Here is a 22434-nt window from a genome sequence, read left to right as displayed (position 1 = left end):
ACCAGAAGAGAATACTTTCCAAGTACTCCTAGCACCAGAAGAGTTTATCAAGTATATACCTGTCTAAAATACACAAAAATATCTTTAAGGACAATTTACTAGCAAAACTAAATTCCACATATTCTAGAAAATGGGGCTTGATGCTTTATACAGAAAGCCATATTCAATATTTTATTTCTAACACTACACAAACAGCTTCCATGCTGGGGATTCATCTTTTTTTAGTAGGCTATAGATATACATATACTTGCCAAACAGTAATTAGAGTCACTTTCTAAGTAAAATCAGAAGCTTAAATCTACTGTTTAAAGAGTCTGAGTGGCTCAAATAATCAGTAATGTAATAAAAATCTTGGCTTATATCATATTACAATATACAGTTTAATACATATAACCATTCCCCAGAGAAGAGACTAATTTGATAGACTAGGCAATAGGGATTTCCCTCCACTCAAAAATAAGTGATACTAATACGTCAAAATAAGTGATAATACTAATACTTCAATATGACTTCTCACACTTACGTTTGAACTTCCTTAGAAATCACAAACATCAAGTGCTTACCCAAGTATGAGGAATTGTCCTGGAGCTGGAAGACCAACCTGGATAGAGTCCTTTAGTAGAAGCAGTAGTGATGCCCAACTATCTACTAAGCTGGTCACTGGAATCCTTGAAGAGAAAGTAATGACGGCAATGAAAACAGCATCAGGATTTTATATCTCAGGTATCCCCCATTTTCTTTGTACTTCACAGTTCTCCTGACTGATATTGTGAATCAACCTTCACATAGGTCTTTCTTCTTTAAGAACTGGTTTAATATTAGGCGGCTACATTAAGCTTACAGTATGTAAACTCAAGAAAAAAAGGAAGGCAGAACAGTGTACTCAAAGGACATGCTTTTCAGCCAACAGCTGGAGTGGTACCAGGGAACTAAAGCATAACTTTGTTCAGCTTTCGGTGGCTGGGGGACAGATTTCCTGTAAGATTTTTAGGCGGGGGAAGAAAGGTGATGCAGAACTGGGGAAACCTTAAAATCCCTTTCTTCATTATAATGCCTACAGTTCAAAACCATTCTTTTTTATGATTTAGGTTACACAGGGAATTTTTTTTATCTTATGAGTTATAAAAGACAAAAATGTCCAGATTGTCCATCTGCTCTTGATAACAGAAATAAAATTTAACTTCTTGCCTCACCTTTGAGTATAAGCATAGAAAAACTGCAACATGCAGACTTCCAGTGAAAGATGTTTCTAGGAAGAAGATATGAAATCTGTGTGATTAGGAAGAAGCAACTAAATTTTTTTGTTGTTGTCCGTCATTGCAAAAATGACAATGCTAAAATGTTATGGCAATGACTGAAGATAATTTATTTCCTTAACAGTATCTTGTGAATTCTCATTCAGAAAGTTATTCTTTTCTTTTGCTTCTTCTTCCTTTTCCCACTTCACCTGAAAAAAGTCAACCTGATTCCAGGGTACACGTTTGTTTCCCTCACCTAACTATCCTATCCCTATGAAACATGTTCTTTTACAGAAGCAGTGAACGGGATTCTGGAGTTTTTCAATAAACAGTAATAACTTAAGCAGGTATGACTTCCTGTTTTTTCCCCTCCCAAAAGTTCATCCACCTACTAGATAATCAATATTTTCATTGTAGTGAATGGCAGCATGAATTACTTGTTCGAATTTGTGAATGAAGTATCCATATCATTTAATATCTAAGCTTCTGTAAAAAGATATTAAATAAATCAATAGCACATTTACAGTGTTCATACCTTGTCCTTTGCTATGGCTGGAGGCTGCTTCAAAACTTCTTTCACTGTTTGTATAACAGTCTCGGTCCTCATTACACTGATAGAACGAACGAGCTCTACCAGCAGAAGTTGTTCTTCACCAGCTGTAGGAATAACCTGCAAGAATCAAATACACGTCATAGATTATCATCAGAGACAATGCCTGTGCCAAAAATTAAGGCAGCGTGCCTCACAGGGTTCTTATCAAGTAAAAGGAAAGAGATCTGCTACTAAAGAGGAGATTTGGGTTCCAGATCTGAACTGCCTCCCACAGAAGCGTGTCACTGTCAACTATAAAGGGAATCCTAGGAAGCTGCCTTTACTGCGAGTGATGTTTTTAAGAAGGCTCCTAATGAGAGGACTTTTCCCAAGTGAGCAATAACGTTCTGACAATTCGTAAGAGTCACAGTAAGAAACCCTAAAAGCTTCCTCCAAGAACACGTTCTCCTTCGACTACTTTTGTCATAGTCTTCAGGTTTGTTCAAAATATTTCAATAACAACAGTCAAGGAACGTTAGTCAATCAAGGGACTGAGCATGCAAAAGTCTGGAAATATGAAACACAAGTTGGAGGCGCCAGTTCAGGCTGGACCTCTAATCTAAACATCAACTATCTGGTTTCTAATTTGGAAATACACTCCTTTTCAAAACACTACAGATTTTTTTGCTAACTAAATATTCACACTCTCTTCAAATAGGACATGCTATACTTGATATGTCAGACGTGAATTTATGGAAATCATTTCTAGCGAGGTTGTGATGAGTCAAGAGCTCCTGCAAAGTCATCACTGAACTTATAGTACTATCTTAAAAAGCTGTATCGTGGTTGGGGAGGGTGGTGAGGTGAAAAACGTATTCTCCTGCACTGCGTGAGATCGTTACATGAGTAAAGCCTGCAACAAAACATACATGCCAAAGGGTCAGTTAAATTTATAACCATGGGTTCAAGAACAAAAGGGCTGCAAGCACTCTATATTTCTGCAAATTTAGGTGACTAAAAAGGATAGTGAATAAATTCAGGCATTTGAGTATGAATACCCTGGACTAAAATAATTCACGGAAAAAATTCATGCTTTTAAGAGGTTATGCCAATAGTGAAAAGTATTCACATATGAGCAAAATTCTTCATATATACTCCCTACGAAGGTGCATACTATACATTCACACCCCTAAGCCTGTCCATAAATCATCATTATTATCTTACTGCATTGCACAGCGAACTTGGTGACAGACTGGACCCATACTGTCCTAGATTCCAGAGAGGCATAGAATAGAAAGATCAGGTTTTAAATAAATCAGTTTTTAGCACAGTCACGATAGAAGGCACACTGTTTCAGCTAAAATTGTTAGTAACAAATAGTTTATCTGGGGGCTTGGAATTATTACTCTGATCTTGAAGGATTCAGAAGGTTAACCCACTTCTAAATTAAATTAGTACCTCCCTGATCATACAGTTGCTAATTAATAAATGCAATTTATACAAATATTTTCCATATTCCATAATGTGCATTTTTCACTGGAACCCTCAATCTTACCCTTAATGATTTTAAATTACTTGAAGGTACTACCTCTGTTCAAAGTCACCATGGTAGTATACACATACCTTTGTCCTAGAAGCATTTTTATTTTGTCTCCTTTCATTCCATACAAATGCAATAGCAGCCATGAAGTGAACACCATGATTCATCGAAATTGGGCCCAACAGTTCAAGAATCTGCTGCCTCAAGTTCTGAAACATGGAAGTAGAACACGTTCACCTTTCAACAAGCAACTCAGCATTATGTTCAAAATGACTAGCTATCGAGCCATACTGGGACGGCAACTCTCACTAGTTTTTGTCAAAATGGAAGGAGGCACTCTGCATTCATAAAGCTCTATTCTACATGTGGTACTCTGCAATCATTTTATTAATGACTAAAACAACGGAAGAGAAAAATACATTTGTTAAATTTGCAAATGTTAATGAAGTGGAAAGCAGCTGATATTGAAAGGCATAGAACCCAAAGCGACCTGACAAACTGGAAAAATATCCTAAAAAAGATAATCTGCATTAGGACTTGGACTTTGCATGCAAAGGTAGCAATAAACTGCTTTAGCAATTCAGGATGAGTAACTACTTAAATAGCAGTGCTGCTGAAAAAAAGTCTTGGAATTATAATCAATCAGAAACTCACTGAGTCAACAATGACAAGACTTTGCAAGGAAGAAAAAAAAGCATCCGTAAACAGCTGTGCTACATGCAAGACATGAAACAGTATTTCCTCTGAAAGAGGCTACCACGTAGCATGTCCGGTTTTGGACACCTTACTTCAAGAAATGTACACAACTTGAGAGAACCCAAACTATAAAAAAAGAAGAAAGATTAGTGATATAGAGAATATGACCTACAAGAGACAGAAATTAATTTGTATAGTTTAGAGAAAAGAGAGTTAGTGGGGATATAACAGTTTTCAAATATGTATGAAGTAATTACAAAGAAGAAAGGAAGATGATGTTCATGCCCACTACAAGTAGTGAAGGGCTTAAGCTACGGCAAGTGAGATAAAGATTAAGAGGTAGGAAGAAAATCCTAGAACAAGGTACTTGGGGACACTGAAATTTTCATTGTTGAAACCCTTTAAAAACATATTTTTTGAAACCTTTCAGTTTTGAACCTTGTCTTTCAACCTTTGTCTTTCAACGACTTCAATTGTTCTTCAGGATGGATGTGATTTCTTTTGTAGAAAGCCAACAGGGGAGGCACATTGTTGCCAGGTGATATACAAGTTTAAATGAGTTAAAAACACAAAAAAGTTTAAAAGCTGATTCTATACCCATTTATAAAAGCCTTGTTTCTGGGGTGGATGATTATAGATGGGGACAAAGGTATTACAACACAATTTACACTTCAGGGAACGTAAGTAAATTTAGACTGACAAAGGGATTCACTTAAATGATGTTATCCCTGATATTCTGACCTTTGTTGATCCAAGATTAATAGTGGTAATGGAAGCAGCAGCAGCAGCAGTTGTTTTCTCTGAAGAATCTGCAAGGTGAAGGATGCTCCACAGCAGAGTCACAGAAGACATGATCATATGCAGGATAGATAAGATCCCATTGCGTGCTTCAATCAAATGTTTCTGATCCACATTAACCAAAAGCTAGCCGATTTCAAAGGAGAAAGGGAGGAAGAGCATTAAACATCTACATAAACAGCATTAATAAAATAGTATGCATTGAAATTTAATGGGCATAGAAGTTTCAACTTTAACTCCTCTTCAAAATATTTTTGAATAATTCTTATAGTATATACAGGTTTCAATCTATTAAATAATAACAAATTAAAGAATCTTTCGACTCACAATCGTTCAGTATGGAATGTATTCTGAACGTGTGAGGCCTCATGTCTACAGTGATCAATTTTATATGATCTACCAATACCTTTGCAAAACTTAATTATTTCAGAATTTGAGAGGAAACTAATACTCCATGCAAAATTATTTACTTGCACAGGCAGTAAACACGTCTCCGTTATCTCTAAATGAATGGAAGGCAAAGGGAAATATGAACAAAAACAAAATAAGAGATAGCAGGACAAAATACTTTCTTGCAGAATCTGGGCCAAATTCCTGACATAGACTATGCACAGAGCATCAGATCCAAAAATATCACCTGAATAAAAAGAGAAACTGTGAAAATATAGAAGCTGCAGAAAGAGAATATGCTGGCATATTGCAAGATGAACACAATCCAGCCAGAAAATAAAGGCATCAGTCTGTAAAGTCCCACAAACGAAGCCAGTTCTAAAAGGTGGCATCTCAGAGGTCTGAAAGTTAATGAATGCCTATTTTGCTCTTTTTCAGGGTAACAACAACAACAACAACAACTCTAAGAATACTCTCTCAAAGTGCACTTTGTAGAAAACTGTTCTTCTGTTCAATTGAAATGTATAAATTATCAACGAAAAATATATTTATAGCCGAGAAAGTCATATTTAGTATTTTTCCACTCAAGCCTTCAATTCTGTACATTTACCTATATACAAGCACTGTTAGTACAAATCATACTCCTTAATTTGATGGGTACCGTACAGGAATCTTTCAGACGCCCGGATAGGTTTACCTGATGATACTGTGTGGATGGATCTAGGAGGCAGTAATGAATTATTGTTGTGATACCTTCCAGTAAAGTAAGAATCATGTCTGGTGGAGTGACTGATGCCATCCAAAGAGGTCTAAAATAAAAGATTAAATTTTTAAGTAGCTCTTTTGGTGGTAAATTAACTCAGTACAAGAAAATTTGCTTGAGAAATCATACGTCTCCACATACACATACCTATTATCAGATAATCCTGTTTCATATTTATACTGCTGAATTAAATTATCCAAATTCCTGCAAAGCTGAAGGGTCACAGAAACAACTACCCTCTGAAGGACTTTTCCCATGTAAGGCAAAGTAGAAGTGATAAGGCCAATCCACTGGGGATGCATTTTACAGGCACAGTGTTGATGCAGAGCTCTTATCACTGCACAGAGAAACATGCCTTGACAGGTTATTGGCTGGGAGTGTAAATACTGAAGGGAAGTCATCGGCTGCTGAGGGCCAATGTGCTCTAAGTCCGTTATGACAAATTCGAAGCATGTTTCATTTTCCTCAGGCACAGTCATTACTCTGTGCTCCAGGACAATCAGCCGCTGGAGTACTTTTAGAAGCTGTGACTGCAGAGTACTGCCATTATCAAATTCGTCTTCAGAGAAGTTTATAAGGCTGTCTTCAGAGAAACCTTCTTCTACAGCCACTATGTTTTTTCCAGCTGTCTTTTCACTGTGCCATTTCTGTGCGCTAAAGATAGAAGACAGCAGACAATGCAGGATGACTTTCTGAACCTTGCACTTGGATAACATGTCCGAAATAAAACTAGGAAAGCCCTTTGCAGAGCTTTCTATGACTTTTGCCAACTCGGCAAACAGAAGTGTCAAAATTTCGATGCTCATCATTTGCATATTACGGTTTCCTATTAGATCTTGTGAGGTTACTTTAACATGAGTTGGATAGTGGCTCCGCATATAATACAAACATAAGGAGATAAGAATTTCTATGTACATGGAACTCCGAAAGTTATGGTTCGAATCAACTGGGATGTGACTATAGAAATCTTTGCCCATAACAGATATTCGATGCCTCGCTAGAAGATTCTGGAGCAACGAGAGCTGAGGAGTGTATGCATTGTTGACACTGGTAGTAGAGATGGCACTTACAAAAGCTGAAGGATTTGTTTTCAGAATTGCTTTAATTGCAGAGAAAGCATATAGTGTCCTTGAAGAGTCATACAGCTGGAGATAGAGCAGCACATGTTGATACAATGGATGGATATTAAAGTTGGGAGATCTTCGCGTTCCTGGGGACCCCACATCGCTCTCTATTTCTGAAATCTCTCCTTCTCCACAACTGTACCAGTTTTCTAAATCAAGACCATCACTAAAGAAGACATTAGTTTGTTTAAGCTTTTCCGTCTGTGCTTTCTTCTTCTCTTCATCTTTCTTTTTGGCTATTTTCACCTTAGGTTTTGCACCTGGTTGTTTACCAGACTCTTTAACAATTGTTTCTTTTTCTGACATTTTTTCTGGTGGCTTTCCTTTGAAGCTGAACTGAATACTACTGTGGCTTCGCTTTCTAGTCTTTGATTCTGTGGAAGTAAAAGTGAGGTCAGAGAGAGACTGCTGACTTGCTACAATACAGGGTGAAGAGTTATTTCTTGAAATTTCATCTCTTAAGCTCTCAAGCCCAGTCTCAGTTGACGCTGATAATAACTGGGAACTGTCATTACTAAGTAAACTACTCTGGCTACTTTGAATATTTTGATCTTCACTTTTAGTCACCTCTTCAGAGTTATCTAAGGGACTGAATTTACATGAAGTATCCTCAGAGAGTAAATTATGTCCAACTGATTCAGTCTCTTCTCCAAGACCACTTACAACTTTGCATATCAGATCAGTAACCACTTGCTGCACAATTTCATCAGGTGAGTCTTCTCTCAGAGTCTGAGAGCTATCTTGAGCACTCAGGCTTTCTGTTTCTACCTCGTAACTGATGTTGTCTCCAACAGATGACTGAGAACAGCCAGAGTCAGAACTCTGCAATGTTTCAACTTGATGGTCGGGAAGGTCGAAATCGGACACAACCATTGGAATAGTCTCACTGCTAGTACTTAACAAGGAAAGTCTGTCACTCAGAGGGTTGACAGTCAGGCTAAAGTTCTCCATTTCGTCCATAGCAAGTTGTTTTTCGTTGCTCTCTTTAGGTATAATAAGTTGTCCTTGGCTTAAAGGCACATGAGAAAATGCTTAAAAAAAAAAAAAAGAAAAAGAAAATCATACATGTAATATTTAGAATTAAGAATAAGAATTTAGAATTAAAATTAAGAACTTAAACTATTTTTAATACTTAGACTGAGATGAAGCTATGGTACTTAGCTCCTTTTCACTCCAGAACAGGAAAAAAAAAAAAAGTTAACAAGCAAACCACACATGCGTTCACTTAACCAAAGCAAAATTATTTTAGTAATATACTTTAGCAAAACAGCGTAATTCATATATGAAAACTTTAGCAGTCTTATGTGCTTGTCTTTTCATAAAAAGTAATTAACACAATGTTACTAAAATTATACTATATGTGCTTACACCTTCAAACTAGACCAGTATGTTTTCAGTCAGTCTCACATCACTGTGATCCTAATTCAAAAAAGCAATTTAGCTCTTGTTTAAACTTCGAGACATACGCTTAAGTTCCACTGAAATGAATAAGTCATAATAACACACTCTACATTAAAATACTTGAGCATTTTCTTAATTTGAAAGCAATGAAACTTCAAAGATACTAGGGTATCTTTGGGTAGATATATTGAGTAGACTTTGTATCTAGTCTACCAGGAAGGCTTGAATTAGGAAAAAACGTGCATGCATAAACAGACGTACGTATAAGCAGTAGTTACTCTAGAACATTCTTTTGAGATGACTGTCAAAGATTTCTACTATGTTTTAACATTACTTGCAAATAATACATAAGTAAAATTAAGTAAGAAACTTCCTACAGTCCTCTAGTGTACATACCATCTGTACAGCTAAATTTCTGCATAAAGTGCTTTTCATTTTCTTCTTCAGGGTGACAGGGAGATTTAGTCCAGCAACATTCAGCCTGTACTCGCTGAACAGAAACTCGCTGAGTTTTTGGATGGAGAAGCAGTAGGAGCAAGGGTTCGAGAACCCTTGCAATATCATGTCTCTGAAGGACCTGATTTAGCCAGGCTTGTCCCACTGACCACGTAGAACCATCTAAGCTATTAAGGCTATCTAGCATAATAAATAAAGATCTAGAACAGAAAGAAGAATGAACTTAGTACATATTCTATACCACACACACTATAACCCCAATTTAATCTGATATTTGATCAATTCAATATGTTGGGACATACTCCAGTGTTCCCCCCAAGTGTATAAAACAGTATCTTCTTTGCAGCCCAAATTTGCAGTATCTTATTTGCAAACTTTGCAGCCCAAAATTTCATATTTTAGTCTAGCCTAATGAAGAAAAGACCAGGAAGAGCTAGTAATAATGTCAGTTAAGACAGCTGTAGTAGTAGTAGTAGTAATGTCAGTTAAAATATTTGTACAGCTACTAGCATAACAAAGTGCCATTGCCTACTAAGTGCTACAAAAAGACAAACTTAAAAAGCCAATTTATGCAGTTGCATGGAAAATAGGAGATACCTTATCCAAAGGTTTTATCTTCGAGAACTGGGAGGAGAAATGTATGTAATGATAAAATTCTTCCTACTCTCATCATTTTCTTCTTTTTACAGTTTTAGCCTTCTGAATTCTTTCCAAATTTGAGGGGGAAAACAATTTGTTTTGGATTCTAAATTTTACCATTTTATGTCCTCCAGTGGCATGTGTTCATAATAAGCTCTTAGCTGTACATACAGAATTTATCACCATTTCCACGAGCGACAGCAGCAAGTCAAAGAAACGATAACCATTCTACCCCGCTTCCTACAGCGAGGTATACACTAGGAAATTTACACGAGCGTCTTCCCAGCACATTGCTATGATGAGGCTAGTTCAGGGTCTGGAACATACAGCTTTTTCCTAAGAAGATAGCCTGATACCAGAAAGCAAAATAGAAATCCTCTGCTGCTTGTCAGTAGGTGACATCTTATATAAAAACACACATATTACAGAAAATAATTTTTATATTTTAGTGCTTATTTGCAGATTTTTCTTAAATTCTCTTAGCCCTATCCTTACTTTCTGTTTCTACATAATGCACTTCTGTGTTGACTTCTCTCTCTTGCTTTTGTTTTTACTAAGTTAAATAACTTAGTAAAATAACCCAGATACTACGCTCAATATAGACAAATATTTTAATTGCAGCACTGGTCAATGCACCAGGGGATCTCTCCTGTCCTACATTTATAACTGTCAGAAAAATCTACAGCTGACATCATCATGAAAATAAATTTGTAAAACACTCGGATTCACTTCGTCCCCTCCTTCCTGGCTTTCAGGGTTGCACTGAAGTTCTCTAAATTCTAAATACTTTATGCTGTCAGTGTAACGTAGTTAAAAGATTTTGAAGCAAAATTATTTCAGCTGAATCACGGCTGCAATTACCAACCTGTCAAAGGTACGGCCAAAGGAAGAAGTCTTGTTAATATGAAGGTCACGGGTGAGATGCCATAGCACTGCAAACTTTGCATGAGCTTCCATTCTTACTTTCTGTGGATCAAATCATACATTAGATCTAACAGAATACCACAGCCTCTGACAAGAACTGGGAAAAAGAGGTATACAGAAGCTTAAAATTACTTCATGATATCTCTTAAATCACTTATTTGACTATGAATTCAAATTTTACCTTTTAAATATTGAAAAATAATAATAGGCAACAATAGCTTTTTACAGACAATTTTAGTAACGTGAAATGATTCCTCCCCCCATCTTGATCTTTCCTTTCTCCATTTCCATGTTTAGCCTGAAAAAAATTTTGAATACATGTTGCCACAGCTTGAACAATACTCATTTCACTCTTGCCAGTTGCACAGCTCTATTTTCAGTGAGTTTATCGTCATCAATTCCAAGGCATTAGAAGAGATCTTGAAGAGTGATCCGGAGGAAACACACAAGCTTTTGAAACTCAAAGATACAGAGGAAGAGAGAAGAACTGTCAGAGAAATGTTTAGATATAAGCAGGGAAGTGGTAGTGTCTAGAGTCCCGGAATTAAACACAGTATCCAAGGAAATAAGGAAACGAAAATAGATTGGCTAGAAAGAGAGATGCAAGAACTCTCCAGCTAGACAGAGTTCATCAATAAGACACCAATTTTTGCTCTAGAATTTACAGCTTAGCTTTGCAACAAATAATACATGCTTAATGTAGTAGATGAGTTTTAACAACTGCTAATAATATGCAAAATATTTAATTCTGAAAATGATATTAAGGTAAAAATTTTTCGTCTTCATCTCTTTACTGTGGCTATCAGAGCAAAGAGTTATTCCACCAAGGCTGTAAACAATAACAAATGCCACACTTCGATATGAGTACGTGGGTATAACTGTAAAAAAACAGTTGCTAAGCAGCTGCAGGACTGAACAAAGAAAGCACAGCAATCAGAATGGTTATACCGAACAGAGTATCATGTAAAATTTGTTTCAAATACAAGGACGGTTTAAACTAAATTGCTAGATAAGCAGGGATAGCGCAGGTTTTCTCTGTTCATTTTTAGAACGTATGCTTATAGGAAATAAATAGTAGGTATAGTCACCTCTAATCAAAATGAAACCAAACTGCAAACTTAATATCACTGAGAATTTGGCATACTTCCAGACTTCACTTACAACACATAGTTTAAGTTCTGCAACCACTAATATAACCAATATGTGCCACAACAACGCAAATTAAGTCAAAGCTACAATAAATGAAAACTATAATAAAATTATAACACAAGGCAGATCACAGCAGATTCAGACTAAAAGCTAGAGAAATAGCAGTATTCTGCCCCCCCCAAAAAAAAAAAGCAAACATAACACGTGTAGAAAAACTATGCTTATCACAGGAAAAAAATTGCAGCCAAATATATACACTATTACACAAAACGATTCAACAACATCTGCTGATTAGAGAGACAAAATAACCAATTCTCAAACATATAGAGAAGACTTCATGTGAGCCCTTGCAGTCCATGCTCGGAAGATTACCAAGTTACTCCCCTCACAGCAAGGCTGGCAGAAATGAGCGTGTGCCACCTCTTCAGACACAGCAGTTCACAGACCAGCATCATATGTTAAACTATAAATCAGCAGCAGTATTATCAACATGTCAAGCTGTGAACTGCAGTGACTGACGAGCTGCCTCACAGTTGGCCTTGCTAACCTCTGGCAGGAAGGCAGAAAAGGCAACTGCTTGTGAAATCACACAAGCTCACATTGCTTCCTATTATCCACTCTGTAGGGGCTGTGAAGACAGTTTGTACCTCTAAAATTTAAAGCACTACAAAGGCCTCAACTCAAACGTCAAATCGATTTCTAGAAATGTGTTTCAGGTAGAGGCAAAATAGCACCAGTCATTACAAGCAGAACGCCTATTAACCATAGTAAAAGCTATAAGCATGTGCTTTATATATGGGTAAGTAGAGCATTTCTTTTGATAAGAGGAAAAGTCTCCTACATAAAACAGTCTGTGCTGCTGAATGCTGAAAAGCTCTCTTACTCTAGTAGGAAAGTAAAGAGATATACCACAGACATAGAATAGACATTGTTTGTCAGCAATCTGAACACCTTCCAGCTTCAAAAGATTTTGAAAATACTACTGTGCTAGCTAAACTGAGAGCAAAGCAGAAGTAGTCAGTCAGATAGCCAAGATCACTTCAAACAAACAAACAAACAAACAAACAAAGCTGGCAGTGAGATAAGAGACCTTTGTGCAGCAATAAGGAAGAGGAGAAATACATCACGTGAATTCATGAGCAAATATTTTAACCTGCGGTGGCATAACAGGAATTAGGACAAGTTACAAAGTACTAACGAGAAATCAAACACTATTATCAGAGAGGCAGAGAAGCAGCTCTCCGATCATTCAAAATGTTCTTCTCAGATTATAGTCCACGGCTTTTGACAGGAGACAGAGATAGAAAATAAAGACCTTCAAGAACACAGTAGCTTCAGCAACACGCTCAGAAGAAATGTGCGGACCACCTGCAACCCAGCTGTCATGTCAGCTAGAGTAGGTCAGGCAAGCGTATTTCCACAAAGATGTAGATGCAAAAGAAGTGGCAATTACTGGAAAGCAGTTTATTAGCTGCCCTCTAGAACTGGCAAGCATGTCAGAAATGGTCAGAATTTAAATCTTATAAGGACGAATAACTAGAGAAGAAAGGGGCCACATGAGATTGGGAAGAACTGTTTCGGAGCCTCTTCACTGAGAGCTTGAAGGAGAAGACTGTTACAGAAACACTCTAGCTGGAAATATTTAACTGAGAGAAGCTGCAGAAGATGGAGCTCATAAATATCTAGCATGGCTCTTGGTGTCTGCAAATAAAGTAAAATCTATCAGTTACAGCTGGTTCTTTGTTACAGTTACTGTAAGTATCAGACCAAAAAGAACAAGATAACGTAGGAATTGTCAGAAAGACAAGAAAACAAATTCACTGTCAGAGAGAAAGGGAATTACTAGTTTGCTGCTTCTGCCTTAATGTCAAATGCAGCAGATTCAGAAGGATGCTTCTCACGGCAAGCAAAAGGAACCAAAAACAAACCTCAGACTGTAAAAATGAGGTGGTGGCACCAAGATAAAGGCAGTAAAGACAACTTCTCTCAGAGGGAAAGAAAAGAGAAATGAAAAGAATAGAAAGATAAAGAGGACCACAGATGACTGGTCTCGAGAGAGAAGCAATCCAACATCACTATCAAGAAAAGTGACTGAGGTGTGGCAATGGCAAAAACTTAGTTCTTTCTCCATCTCCAAGTTCTGTGAGGAAAAAGAAGGGCATGCATGCTGTATTAAGATAAATTATTTGACAGGATGAAAGAATTAGATGAAATAAGAAGGAGCACCTAGGAGGGCTGGACTAGTTGGTTAGGATAAAGCAAAATGAATGCTTAAATTTGAAGGAGCTGCACAGAGAAAGAAGAGCAGTTAGGACAACCAGAATGGAATCCAGAAAGTCTAGGTCCAAGTCCTACCATTACAAACCCTTTTCTATACGCCTTGATTAAGATCCCATCTTTCTTGAAACTGTTTCTTTGTACAAATGATTCCCTGTTCTTCAGAGAAGCATAATGAGGAAAAAGGAATCAATATTTGTGAAACATCAAGATGTCATGAAAACAGGGATCAAATACAGAGATAAGGTTAACTGCTCTTGCGAGTGGGAACAGAGGAAAGAGTGCCAGTCTCAGAGGGTAGACAAGTCTGATGTTCTGCATAGAAGTAAAAGTATTTCTAACGTTTGAAACAATCTTAAAGATATAATGCAACGTTTTAAATACTGGAGTTATTTATGCCCTCCACTGAAGCACCATGTCCTTTTTCCAGACATGTTTCTCTAAAAATAAACATACATTTAACTCATATTTCAGTAACCATGAGAACAGCTTACCTTGTCTCTGTGAGTCAGCTGCTGACTAATAACATCTTCACAAATGCTAGAAGATGGAACAAGGTTGTGCAGCTGGTAGAAGAGCTCCACACTCTTCTGATGATGCTGAGGAGTTCCATCTCCCAGCTGGTCCCAGAGAGTTAAAGCTATATGCTTTGTACATGAAAAAAAAATGTTTCAAGAAACACAAATGAATGCGTATTACACATTTTTTTTTCTTCTCTAAACTAACCTGAGCTATATGCAGTGCGGGGAGACACTGTATCTGATAACATCATATGACTAACAGGCTATCTATAAAAATGTTCTTTATATTTGTATGAACATAAGCAACTGCTTAAAACATTGCATTGACTTACAGCATAAAACATTCCTGTTAGAGGAGTCAGAATTTAGTCATCTCCAGATACAGAAGATTCTCACTAGAATATAATTAACTACCTAATGCACTCTGTGGTCAATTATCTTTTGGAGATGATTTCTTATACAAGTTACAAATGCAGAAAGAGTAGTTTGTCAGAGTCCTAGAACACGTACAGCCCAGCTTCATACCTTTGCTACTGCTAGATGTTAGCAATGCTATTCAATCAATTTTCATTTATATTTTCAAAAATCTTGATTCAATCAAGTGTTTTCACCTGAGCAATCAATAACACACCCACAGCTGGAAAGTTGATCATGTATTTTCATTTAGAGTCTAATATGGATTACAACTGTTGTCAAAACACTCAGCAAGAAAGTTTGGTTTACCACATCAAGCAGACGAAAATGGCTGAGAATGTCAGTCTCCACTAGCCAGAAAAAACAACCTAGAAAAACCATTAATGAGATGTTCCATGGTACCTTGAAGAAATCTGTCTTTTCAGCCATGTATCTCAGGTTGCCTTGAGAAAGAGGAGGTCTAATGACGACAGCCACTCTTCCCTGGTTAGGGCTAAGAGGCTGAGCAGTTTCCACACTGTTCAGATTTTCTCCAGTGACAAGAGCAACGGATTGAGTCAATCCAACCAAGTCCATCACAAGGGAAATAGTAACCCCCTGAATGCTGAAATCACTTGCTTGTTTGCAAGCATTCATTAGAGTCTGAAGCCACAGCGGAGGCTGCACTTGTTCACAGTCTGAAACGAAAAATCAGAGAAAATATCTTCATTTAACAACAATTTTAAATGTTATTAACTTTTTCGCTATATCTCAAAACCACATCTATGATTGTCCTTTACCTTTCACATTTCAACTCTCCCACTGTATGTGTGCATGAAAATGTATGCAGGAGAAATACTGATATATCTTTATATCTTTTCCTTTAGAATAATATACTCAACGAATGTAATACTAAATCACTTCAAATATTTAGTAACTAAAAGTGGACATCAAAACTTGAGCAAGGAAGAGAAAAAAATACATTTTATGGAATTGCATCTGTTTTCATGGATGCATTCATTTCATTTTTTAGACAAAACTGCACATTCAGTAGGCTGCACATTCCTTCATTTCCTTTCCTCCTTCAGGAAACTCTTGAAGTGCAAACAAATTGTAACAATGCAGTTTGTCCTAGAATAATTCTATGGTATCTTATATATGTAAATACAGTGTCAATTGACACAAGATAGATTCGTTTTGCTTGAAGCATAAGACTGGAGTAAAAGCATCTCCAGCAACTGATGGTTTTGGCGAGAAATAATTATCCCTACTAAATAATATTCTGCTTTCACTGTAGGTTGTTACTTCCCCCTTCTTCCTGTCCCCTGACTTATTACAATACAATGGTCTGATAATGCACGTGTCTTTCTCTGCAGTTGACAGTCAGCTCACCCTTTGTGCACCACATGCACAATGCACTAAAAAAAATTTTAGTGCTATCAGAGTAATTTTTCTTAAAATATCAAAAGGACTCTATGGATTACATTACTAAAATATGTAAACGATTCCACAATGAGACACAAATGAAAAAGTGTTATTTGATAGGCATAAATACAGCATCTATTTACAATCAAAAGGAAGAAGATGTAATTTCTAATTTACATACATAATAATTTTGGAATATAATTTAAAGCCTAAATATATCTAACATAATTCCAATTTAACGTTCTATAGTTTATAAACATTCCTTTGAGCTTGACTCAATTCCCTTTTTAATTTCTTCAATTAAAAATAGCAGACATTTATTTGAGGAAATTAAGCATACAGCTAAGTTCAAGCACATTTATGTTCTACCAGTATCAGAATAATTAGACTCATTCTTAAAACTAGATCAATGCCTCTCACCATCAGCTAAAGGCAAACATCACATCACCAACAAACAACAGCAAAAATACGATACAAAGTTAGGAAGCCTTCAGTAAAACCAGGCTCCTCCACAGCAGAAAAACGTATCAGTAAATGAAGAGGCTGGCGTGTGAATTATGGCAACTACTGTTTCCCATCCTCCACTTCCCATCCTCCACTTCCCATCCTCCACTTCCCATCCTCCACTTCCCATCCTCCACTTCCCATCCTCCACTTCCCATCCTCCACTTCCCATCCTCCACTTCCCATCCTCCACTTCCCATCCTCCACTTCCCATCCTCCACTTCCCATCCTCCGTTGCACTTGTGGCAATTATGTGAAGCAGGACTCCCGGGACAACCCAGCAGACCTGTTCCCATTGCTATGCTGGTCAGTCCTGCCACCCTGTTCACCAACATCTGTGTCTGAAACAAAAGCCTCCCAGCTGATTTCAATCACCTTGTTTGTATCTTAAGGAAACGATTACTTTAACTTTTAATAGAAGCAAAGTAAAACTAATGAAGTTCTTGGCTGGTATGAAGCTTATAACTTCCATATATTCCATGAGCTTATGCTCATTCCCTATTCAAAGGTACGCTCTTCAATGGACTGCAAATGTAACATCACAAATGGAAGAGTTCAGGTGATAAATGAGCAATGCAAAAACAAGACATTTAACAAAGCGAACGTGATTTCTAGGATGACTGCCCTCCTATGAGACAACTATTGCTACTCAAGTTCTACAGGCTTCCTGCTTTACAGTTTAGAAGGCAGCAATAACAGAAAGAAAGATTTATATTCACTGAATAACAATAAGCAAACAGCTTTTTTTTTTGTTTTTAAATTCTCTGTCATCAGCCACGACTCTCATTTGCAGGCTGCTAGTGTTTGAAATTGTTATATTTTTCAGGGTCATTTCACAGAAAAAGCAGAAATATCCTATGCCAGATCTTTTACACAAGGTAGTATGTCTATTTTATAAACGGAAATCTGAAGGCCAGAGATGATGCAACTTTCACAGACTCCCGAACCAAGCCCAAGGAAAAGGTTAACAGAATACAGAGTTTAGAAAAGCAATACCCTTAGTTAATAAACAACCATCATCAAGTTGCCTTTAACTGGCACACAAGTATTTGATATATCTGGATCTCACGAAGTCAAAGACACTCAACTCCTGACTGTGGAATGAAGACATATATAATATATCTAAAAAACTATAGGAACAGAAGAAGCAGTTATCTGTTAAATCAATGCATATGTTACTGCCAAAAAACAATCACCTCTCCAAGCAGTGCCCATGCCATTTTGAAAGCTGTGGATAAGAACAATTTGCAAGTTTCCAGGAAAAATAAAACCACAGAAGACTCTGAGGTTAGTCAAAGTTATACTAATTACAATTTCTTGCTTGCATCTAGTACCTCCACCATAGTATCACTTTAAGGCAACAACTCTCAAGCCACCAGAAGTGGAACTGGAATTAGGACACTTACCTGCAAGCACACATACGCTTCACAGAACCCCCATTTTTTGTTTTATTTTCTGATGCAATTAAAGCCACAAGAATTGTTTGTATCTTAAGGAAATGATTACTTTAACTTTTAATAGGAGCAAAGTAAAAACTAACGAAGTTCTTAGCTGGTATGAAGCTTATAACTTCCATATATTCCACAAAGTAATCAATGTGCAAGTCAGTCCACAACTACCAAAATGGAGCTAAAACCATATTTGATGTCAGTTTGTGACAGTTACATATATATGGCAAGCTGAAAATACTTTCTGACATAGGAAAAGTGTTATTAAGAAAATATTCCTGTATCCATATGGTAAAGGGCAACAGCTGAAAATCTAGACTCTACTCTCAGACTTCAGCTTGTGTAATTTATATTTGTCATCCTAATATTGATTAGTGTCAAATCCCATGCAAAATCAGCAATGTTCTTAAAATCTATTAAGAAGTAGTTTAGTCCAAAAAGTAAACCAATTAATACAGAAGGAAACATATGTTTGAGAAGAATAACAAGCAACAACACACACAAAGCATGACTACTGTTACTTTAAATATTTTTGAAAGAAAATATTTTAAAAGCAAAGAACCAAGAAGAGTGCCGCTTACCAACTTCAGGTTTCCCAGTATGTAATTCTGAAGTACGGTTTCCCTCAGCAATGTAAACAGGAAAACTCGAACATTCAAGATACAGCTGACAGGCAGCAATAAAGGCAGGAAGGTATTCTTTTGGTGTTTTTTTCTTGCTTGTTTTCTTCACCTTAGCATCTCCTTGTGATTCTCTATCCCATTTTGCTGTCTGCCCTTGCTCTCTAGCGGGATCTACTGGAAGCTCTGTCCCTAACGGCTGAGACAAGGAATTACTCTGAATGATATACAAGTTGATAAATCTGGTTAAAAACTGTTGGACATACTCCAAACAGCACTGCATTGCAGTCTTTTGGATTGTTTTCCCACTTCGAGTTGCTGTCCCCTGTGTCATTAGGGAAGGAGGCTGTACAATGGTTTCCTCAGATCCCACAGTTGATGCTGTCTCAGTCTCTGAGGATGTGCTACCTATAATAGGGATGCTGGGTGCACCATGACCTTCATTCAGTGCTCTATCAATATCATCACTTGTATCCGCCTGATATTGTACAAACTCTGTGAATCCACTTTCTGACGACCGACTGCTTGGAGGATTTTCACCGTCTTCAAACACATCATTAGGATTGTCAAGTGAAATGGAGGGCACCTAATTGGGAGAAAAGTTTAGTGATTCTTTAAAATGGATTATTTAGTTATGAGTAAGAAATTATTTACTATTTATTTCCTTGTCAGCTTGAAAGCAACACAAGTTCTAAAGTTTTATTCCACAGTTTTAAGTTATATCTCATCATATAAATACATTTTATACAAAATAACGCTTGGTATTTTTCTTTTGAGCTCTTTCAGTAACAGCTTAAATCACACTTAACCCCTGAAAAACCCCAAAATATATTTGCATGATAGACCAAGCCAACTATATATCTAGCATATATATATTAAAAAAAAATAAAGCAAAATACTTAATTAAAAAAGAGACATGATTGTGATATGCAGAAAAAGTTAAAAACAATAATATGTAAAGAAACCTGAAGTGCATATACACAAGATATTATTATTAGATTTTAGCATGTTCTTCTACAAAGAAAGGATTTCCAATCTGTTGATTGGAAAACTGCTGCAGCAGTTAAGTACAAGATGCCTCTGAGCAAATGAGATAAAAGGAGATTTCAAGAAAGAGGAATGGGAAGACTTGAGAGACTAGGAAGAGGTATACACTTCTCTGATCACGGTTTTAAAGATTCCATTGCGCAAGTAAATAATCTAGTATACTAGAGATTAAATTAAATTTAACCTAGAAGCTGTCTAGATATAAGATACAAGAACCACAACTCAAAGTTACATATGCCTAGGCAGGTAGGATCAATGTCTTTTAATACTGCAACTACATGTTGTCAAAACATTCTTTTAATATTACAACTACATATTGTCAAAACATTTTTAGAAAAAGAGGTGAACTGTAGAACTGTAAAAGAAGAATAAAACATTTTACAATCTAAAAAGAAAAATTTCTCATCTCCAAATGTATATTAATAAAGCCATACCAAGAAGTTAATACTTGCTTATACTAATAAGCTACACTTATACTAATAAACTAATAAGTTTTATTCTCATTATTGCATAATGAAACTTCTGTTTGGAGGGAATTTTAGTTATTCTTAGATGTATAATATAACATTAAGTAACTAGCATCTTTCCCTTTATATACCAGTCCTGAGATATGGAAGTTGGCGATTTCTTTCAGATAAAAGGCTATAACTATAGAACAATAAATAAACTTTATTTTTAAAATACTCATCATTTGCAACTAGAGACAACAAAAATCATTTGCTAAAAACAAGAAGGAAGGGTTGCTCCAGTAATTACGGTTCTTCATGATGCATTATCTGCATCAATTTCATGTCAGGTCAGAAAACACACACATTTGATGCATGTTTTCTACTCAAAACAAACCCACAGAGGCTTTCTGTCCCATTCTAACCCCTTACAGGCCTTTTGGTAAACGATAGCACAGTCTTTGCTGGTGAGAACATGAGGTGAACAGGGATGCAACTTAAGCAGAAACGGAAGGATTAGGGGGAAGAAAGTAAATAGCATCCCTACATACTAGGTAAATACAGGGAACAGCATCCCTACATACTTCTTATCTAGCCACAAAGATCTCAGGCAACATCTGCTGTCGTGAACAGGACCTTTAAGGTCACTGTTCACTGGCCAACATCATAACACAAGTCCTCAATATAGAGTTCGAGTGTAATCTATGTCTCCCTCTCCCAGGAAAAAATCTGAATAACTTATTCATAACTAAACAAAAACAACATTGCCATCATTACATACGTAGCACATCACATCTTGCTTTACCAGAAATAAAGAAAGAATCTGAAAGAAAATTGATTTCAGAAAGCTTTTGCTGTCTCCTATGTCAAGGCGTACAAAAACAAGCTTGGCAGGACATAAAGGGTGACTGTCTTATGAAATATCACATACAAGGCACCAGACGTGATGGACTTAATTTCACTCTGTCTTCTAGTAAAAGCCACAGTCATGTCTCAATCAGTTTTAGTTAAAAGAAATAGGCTGCTGAATGTTCAGAGGGAACATCCCATTAGCAGTTAATCAAAACTATAGATCGAGAAAAGGGAATATTCCCTCTCAAAAGTATGGATGAGTCCTCTCAGAACGTGCACAGTAAAGCAATGAAGAAATAGATGCTCCGTGTAAAAAAAGCTAGTTGACCTGGACCCAGAAGTCTCCACTTCAAAGCTACATGCAACCCAAAGGGAATGACCAGAGGACTGCCTGAGGGAGGAACGTCCTGCGTTCTACTTCTGGGTCCAGGTGCGTGCCCTAACTCCTGAACTCTGTATGAAGCAAGACTCAAGTTTTCACAATTCTACATCTTTCTCATATCCTGATTTCTAAAGAAAAGATTTTGTGGGTATCTGAGCCACAGAACGCTCAGGTTGAATGCATCCTTGGCCACAGTCACTATGTGATGGATTTTAAGACTGTGAAAGAAGGAACGAGGTGAACAGCAAAATTACACTTATGCACTTCACAAGAACAGATTTTGGCTTGTTCAGGGAACAGATCGGCAGGATCTCACAGGAGACTAGCCTGAAAGGCAAGGAGGTCCAATATAGTTTTTCAAGGAGAAACTCCATGAAGCACAAAAACAGTCTGTTCTGACGTCCAGAAGGTCAAGCGAGCATGGCAGAGGGGCCAGCTTGAATAAAGAAAGCCTGACTGAGCTCAAATGCAAACAGAAAGTACATAGGAGACAGGAGCAGGGTTGGGCTATCTGGGAGAAATATAGACAAATTGCCTGGGCACGCGCAGAGAGAATTAGAAGAGTAAAAACTCAGCTGGAGCTGAAACTAGTGAGAAATATGAAGGGCAACTATTAGAATGGCTTCTAGCGCTACAGCAGCAGCAAAAGGAAGATGAAGGAAAACGTGGGCAACCTGCCCATGGCTAACTACTGACAAAGGACGTGGAAAAAAGATAAGATATTCAGTGCCCTTTTTTTTGCCAGTCTTTCTTTTTTCAGTCAAAAAAGGCATGAAGAAAGATCCAGGAAACTAAAGGTCAGTCAACCTAATTTCAGTCCTCAGGAAAAATTATGCAACAAACCTTTCTGGAAGCCATGCCCAAAGGAC

The 22434-nt window shown here is 37.0% G+C and overlaps 1 protein-coding gene across 8 annotated transcripts in view; it reads right to left on the bottom strand.

Moving 5' to 3' along the window:
* The window catches only part of DOP1A (DOP1 leucine zipper like protein A), a 70398-nt gene that overhangs the window by 16366 nt on the left and 31598 nt on the right, over positions 1-22434 (bottom strand). For all 8 annotated transcript variants that reach the window (XR_011140122.1, XR_011140121.1, XM_068937651.1 and 5 more), the window contains 12 exons: positions 18800-19424; positions 15265-15539; positions 14422-14574; positions 10443-10543; positions 8879-9138; positions 6105-8112; positions 5892-6003; positions 4748-4930; positions 3394-3519; positions 1774-1908; positions 1194-1249; positions 564-668 (listed from right to left, as the gene is read on the bottom strand). Coding sequence is in view for 6 of the 8 variants with exons in the window: in XM_068937651.1 (XP_068793752.1) it covers positions 564-668; positions 1194-1249; positions 1774-1908; positions 3394-3519; positions 4748-4930; positions 5892-6003; positions 6105-8112; positions 8879-9138; positions 10443-10543; positions 14422-14574; positions 15265-15539; positions 18800-19424 (4139 nt within the window). In the remaining 2 variants the exon portion in view is untranslated. The remainder of the gene's footprint in view (positions 1-563; positions 669-1193; positions 1250-1773; positions 1909-3393; positions 3520-4747; positions 4931-5891; positions 6004-6104; positions 8113-8878; positions 9139-10442; positions 10544-14421; positions 14575-15264; positions 15540-18799; positions 19425-22434) is intronic.

The sequence above is a fragment of the Struthio camelus genome, chromosome 3, assembly GCF_040807025.1.
Source record: "Struthio camelus isolate bStrCam1 chromosome 3, bStrCam1.hap1, whole genome shotgun sequence".
NCBI lineage: Eukaryota > Metazoa > Chordata > Aves > Struthioniformes > Struthionidae > Struthio > Struthio camelus.
This window is presented reverse-complemented; position numbering and strand designations above follow the sequence as displayed.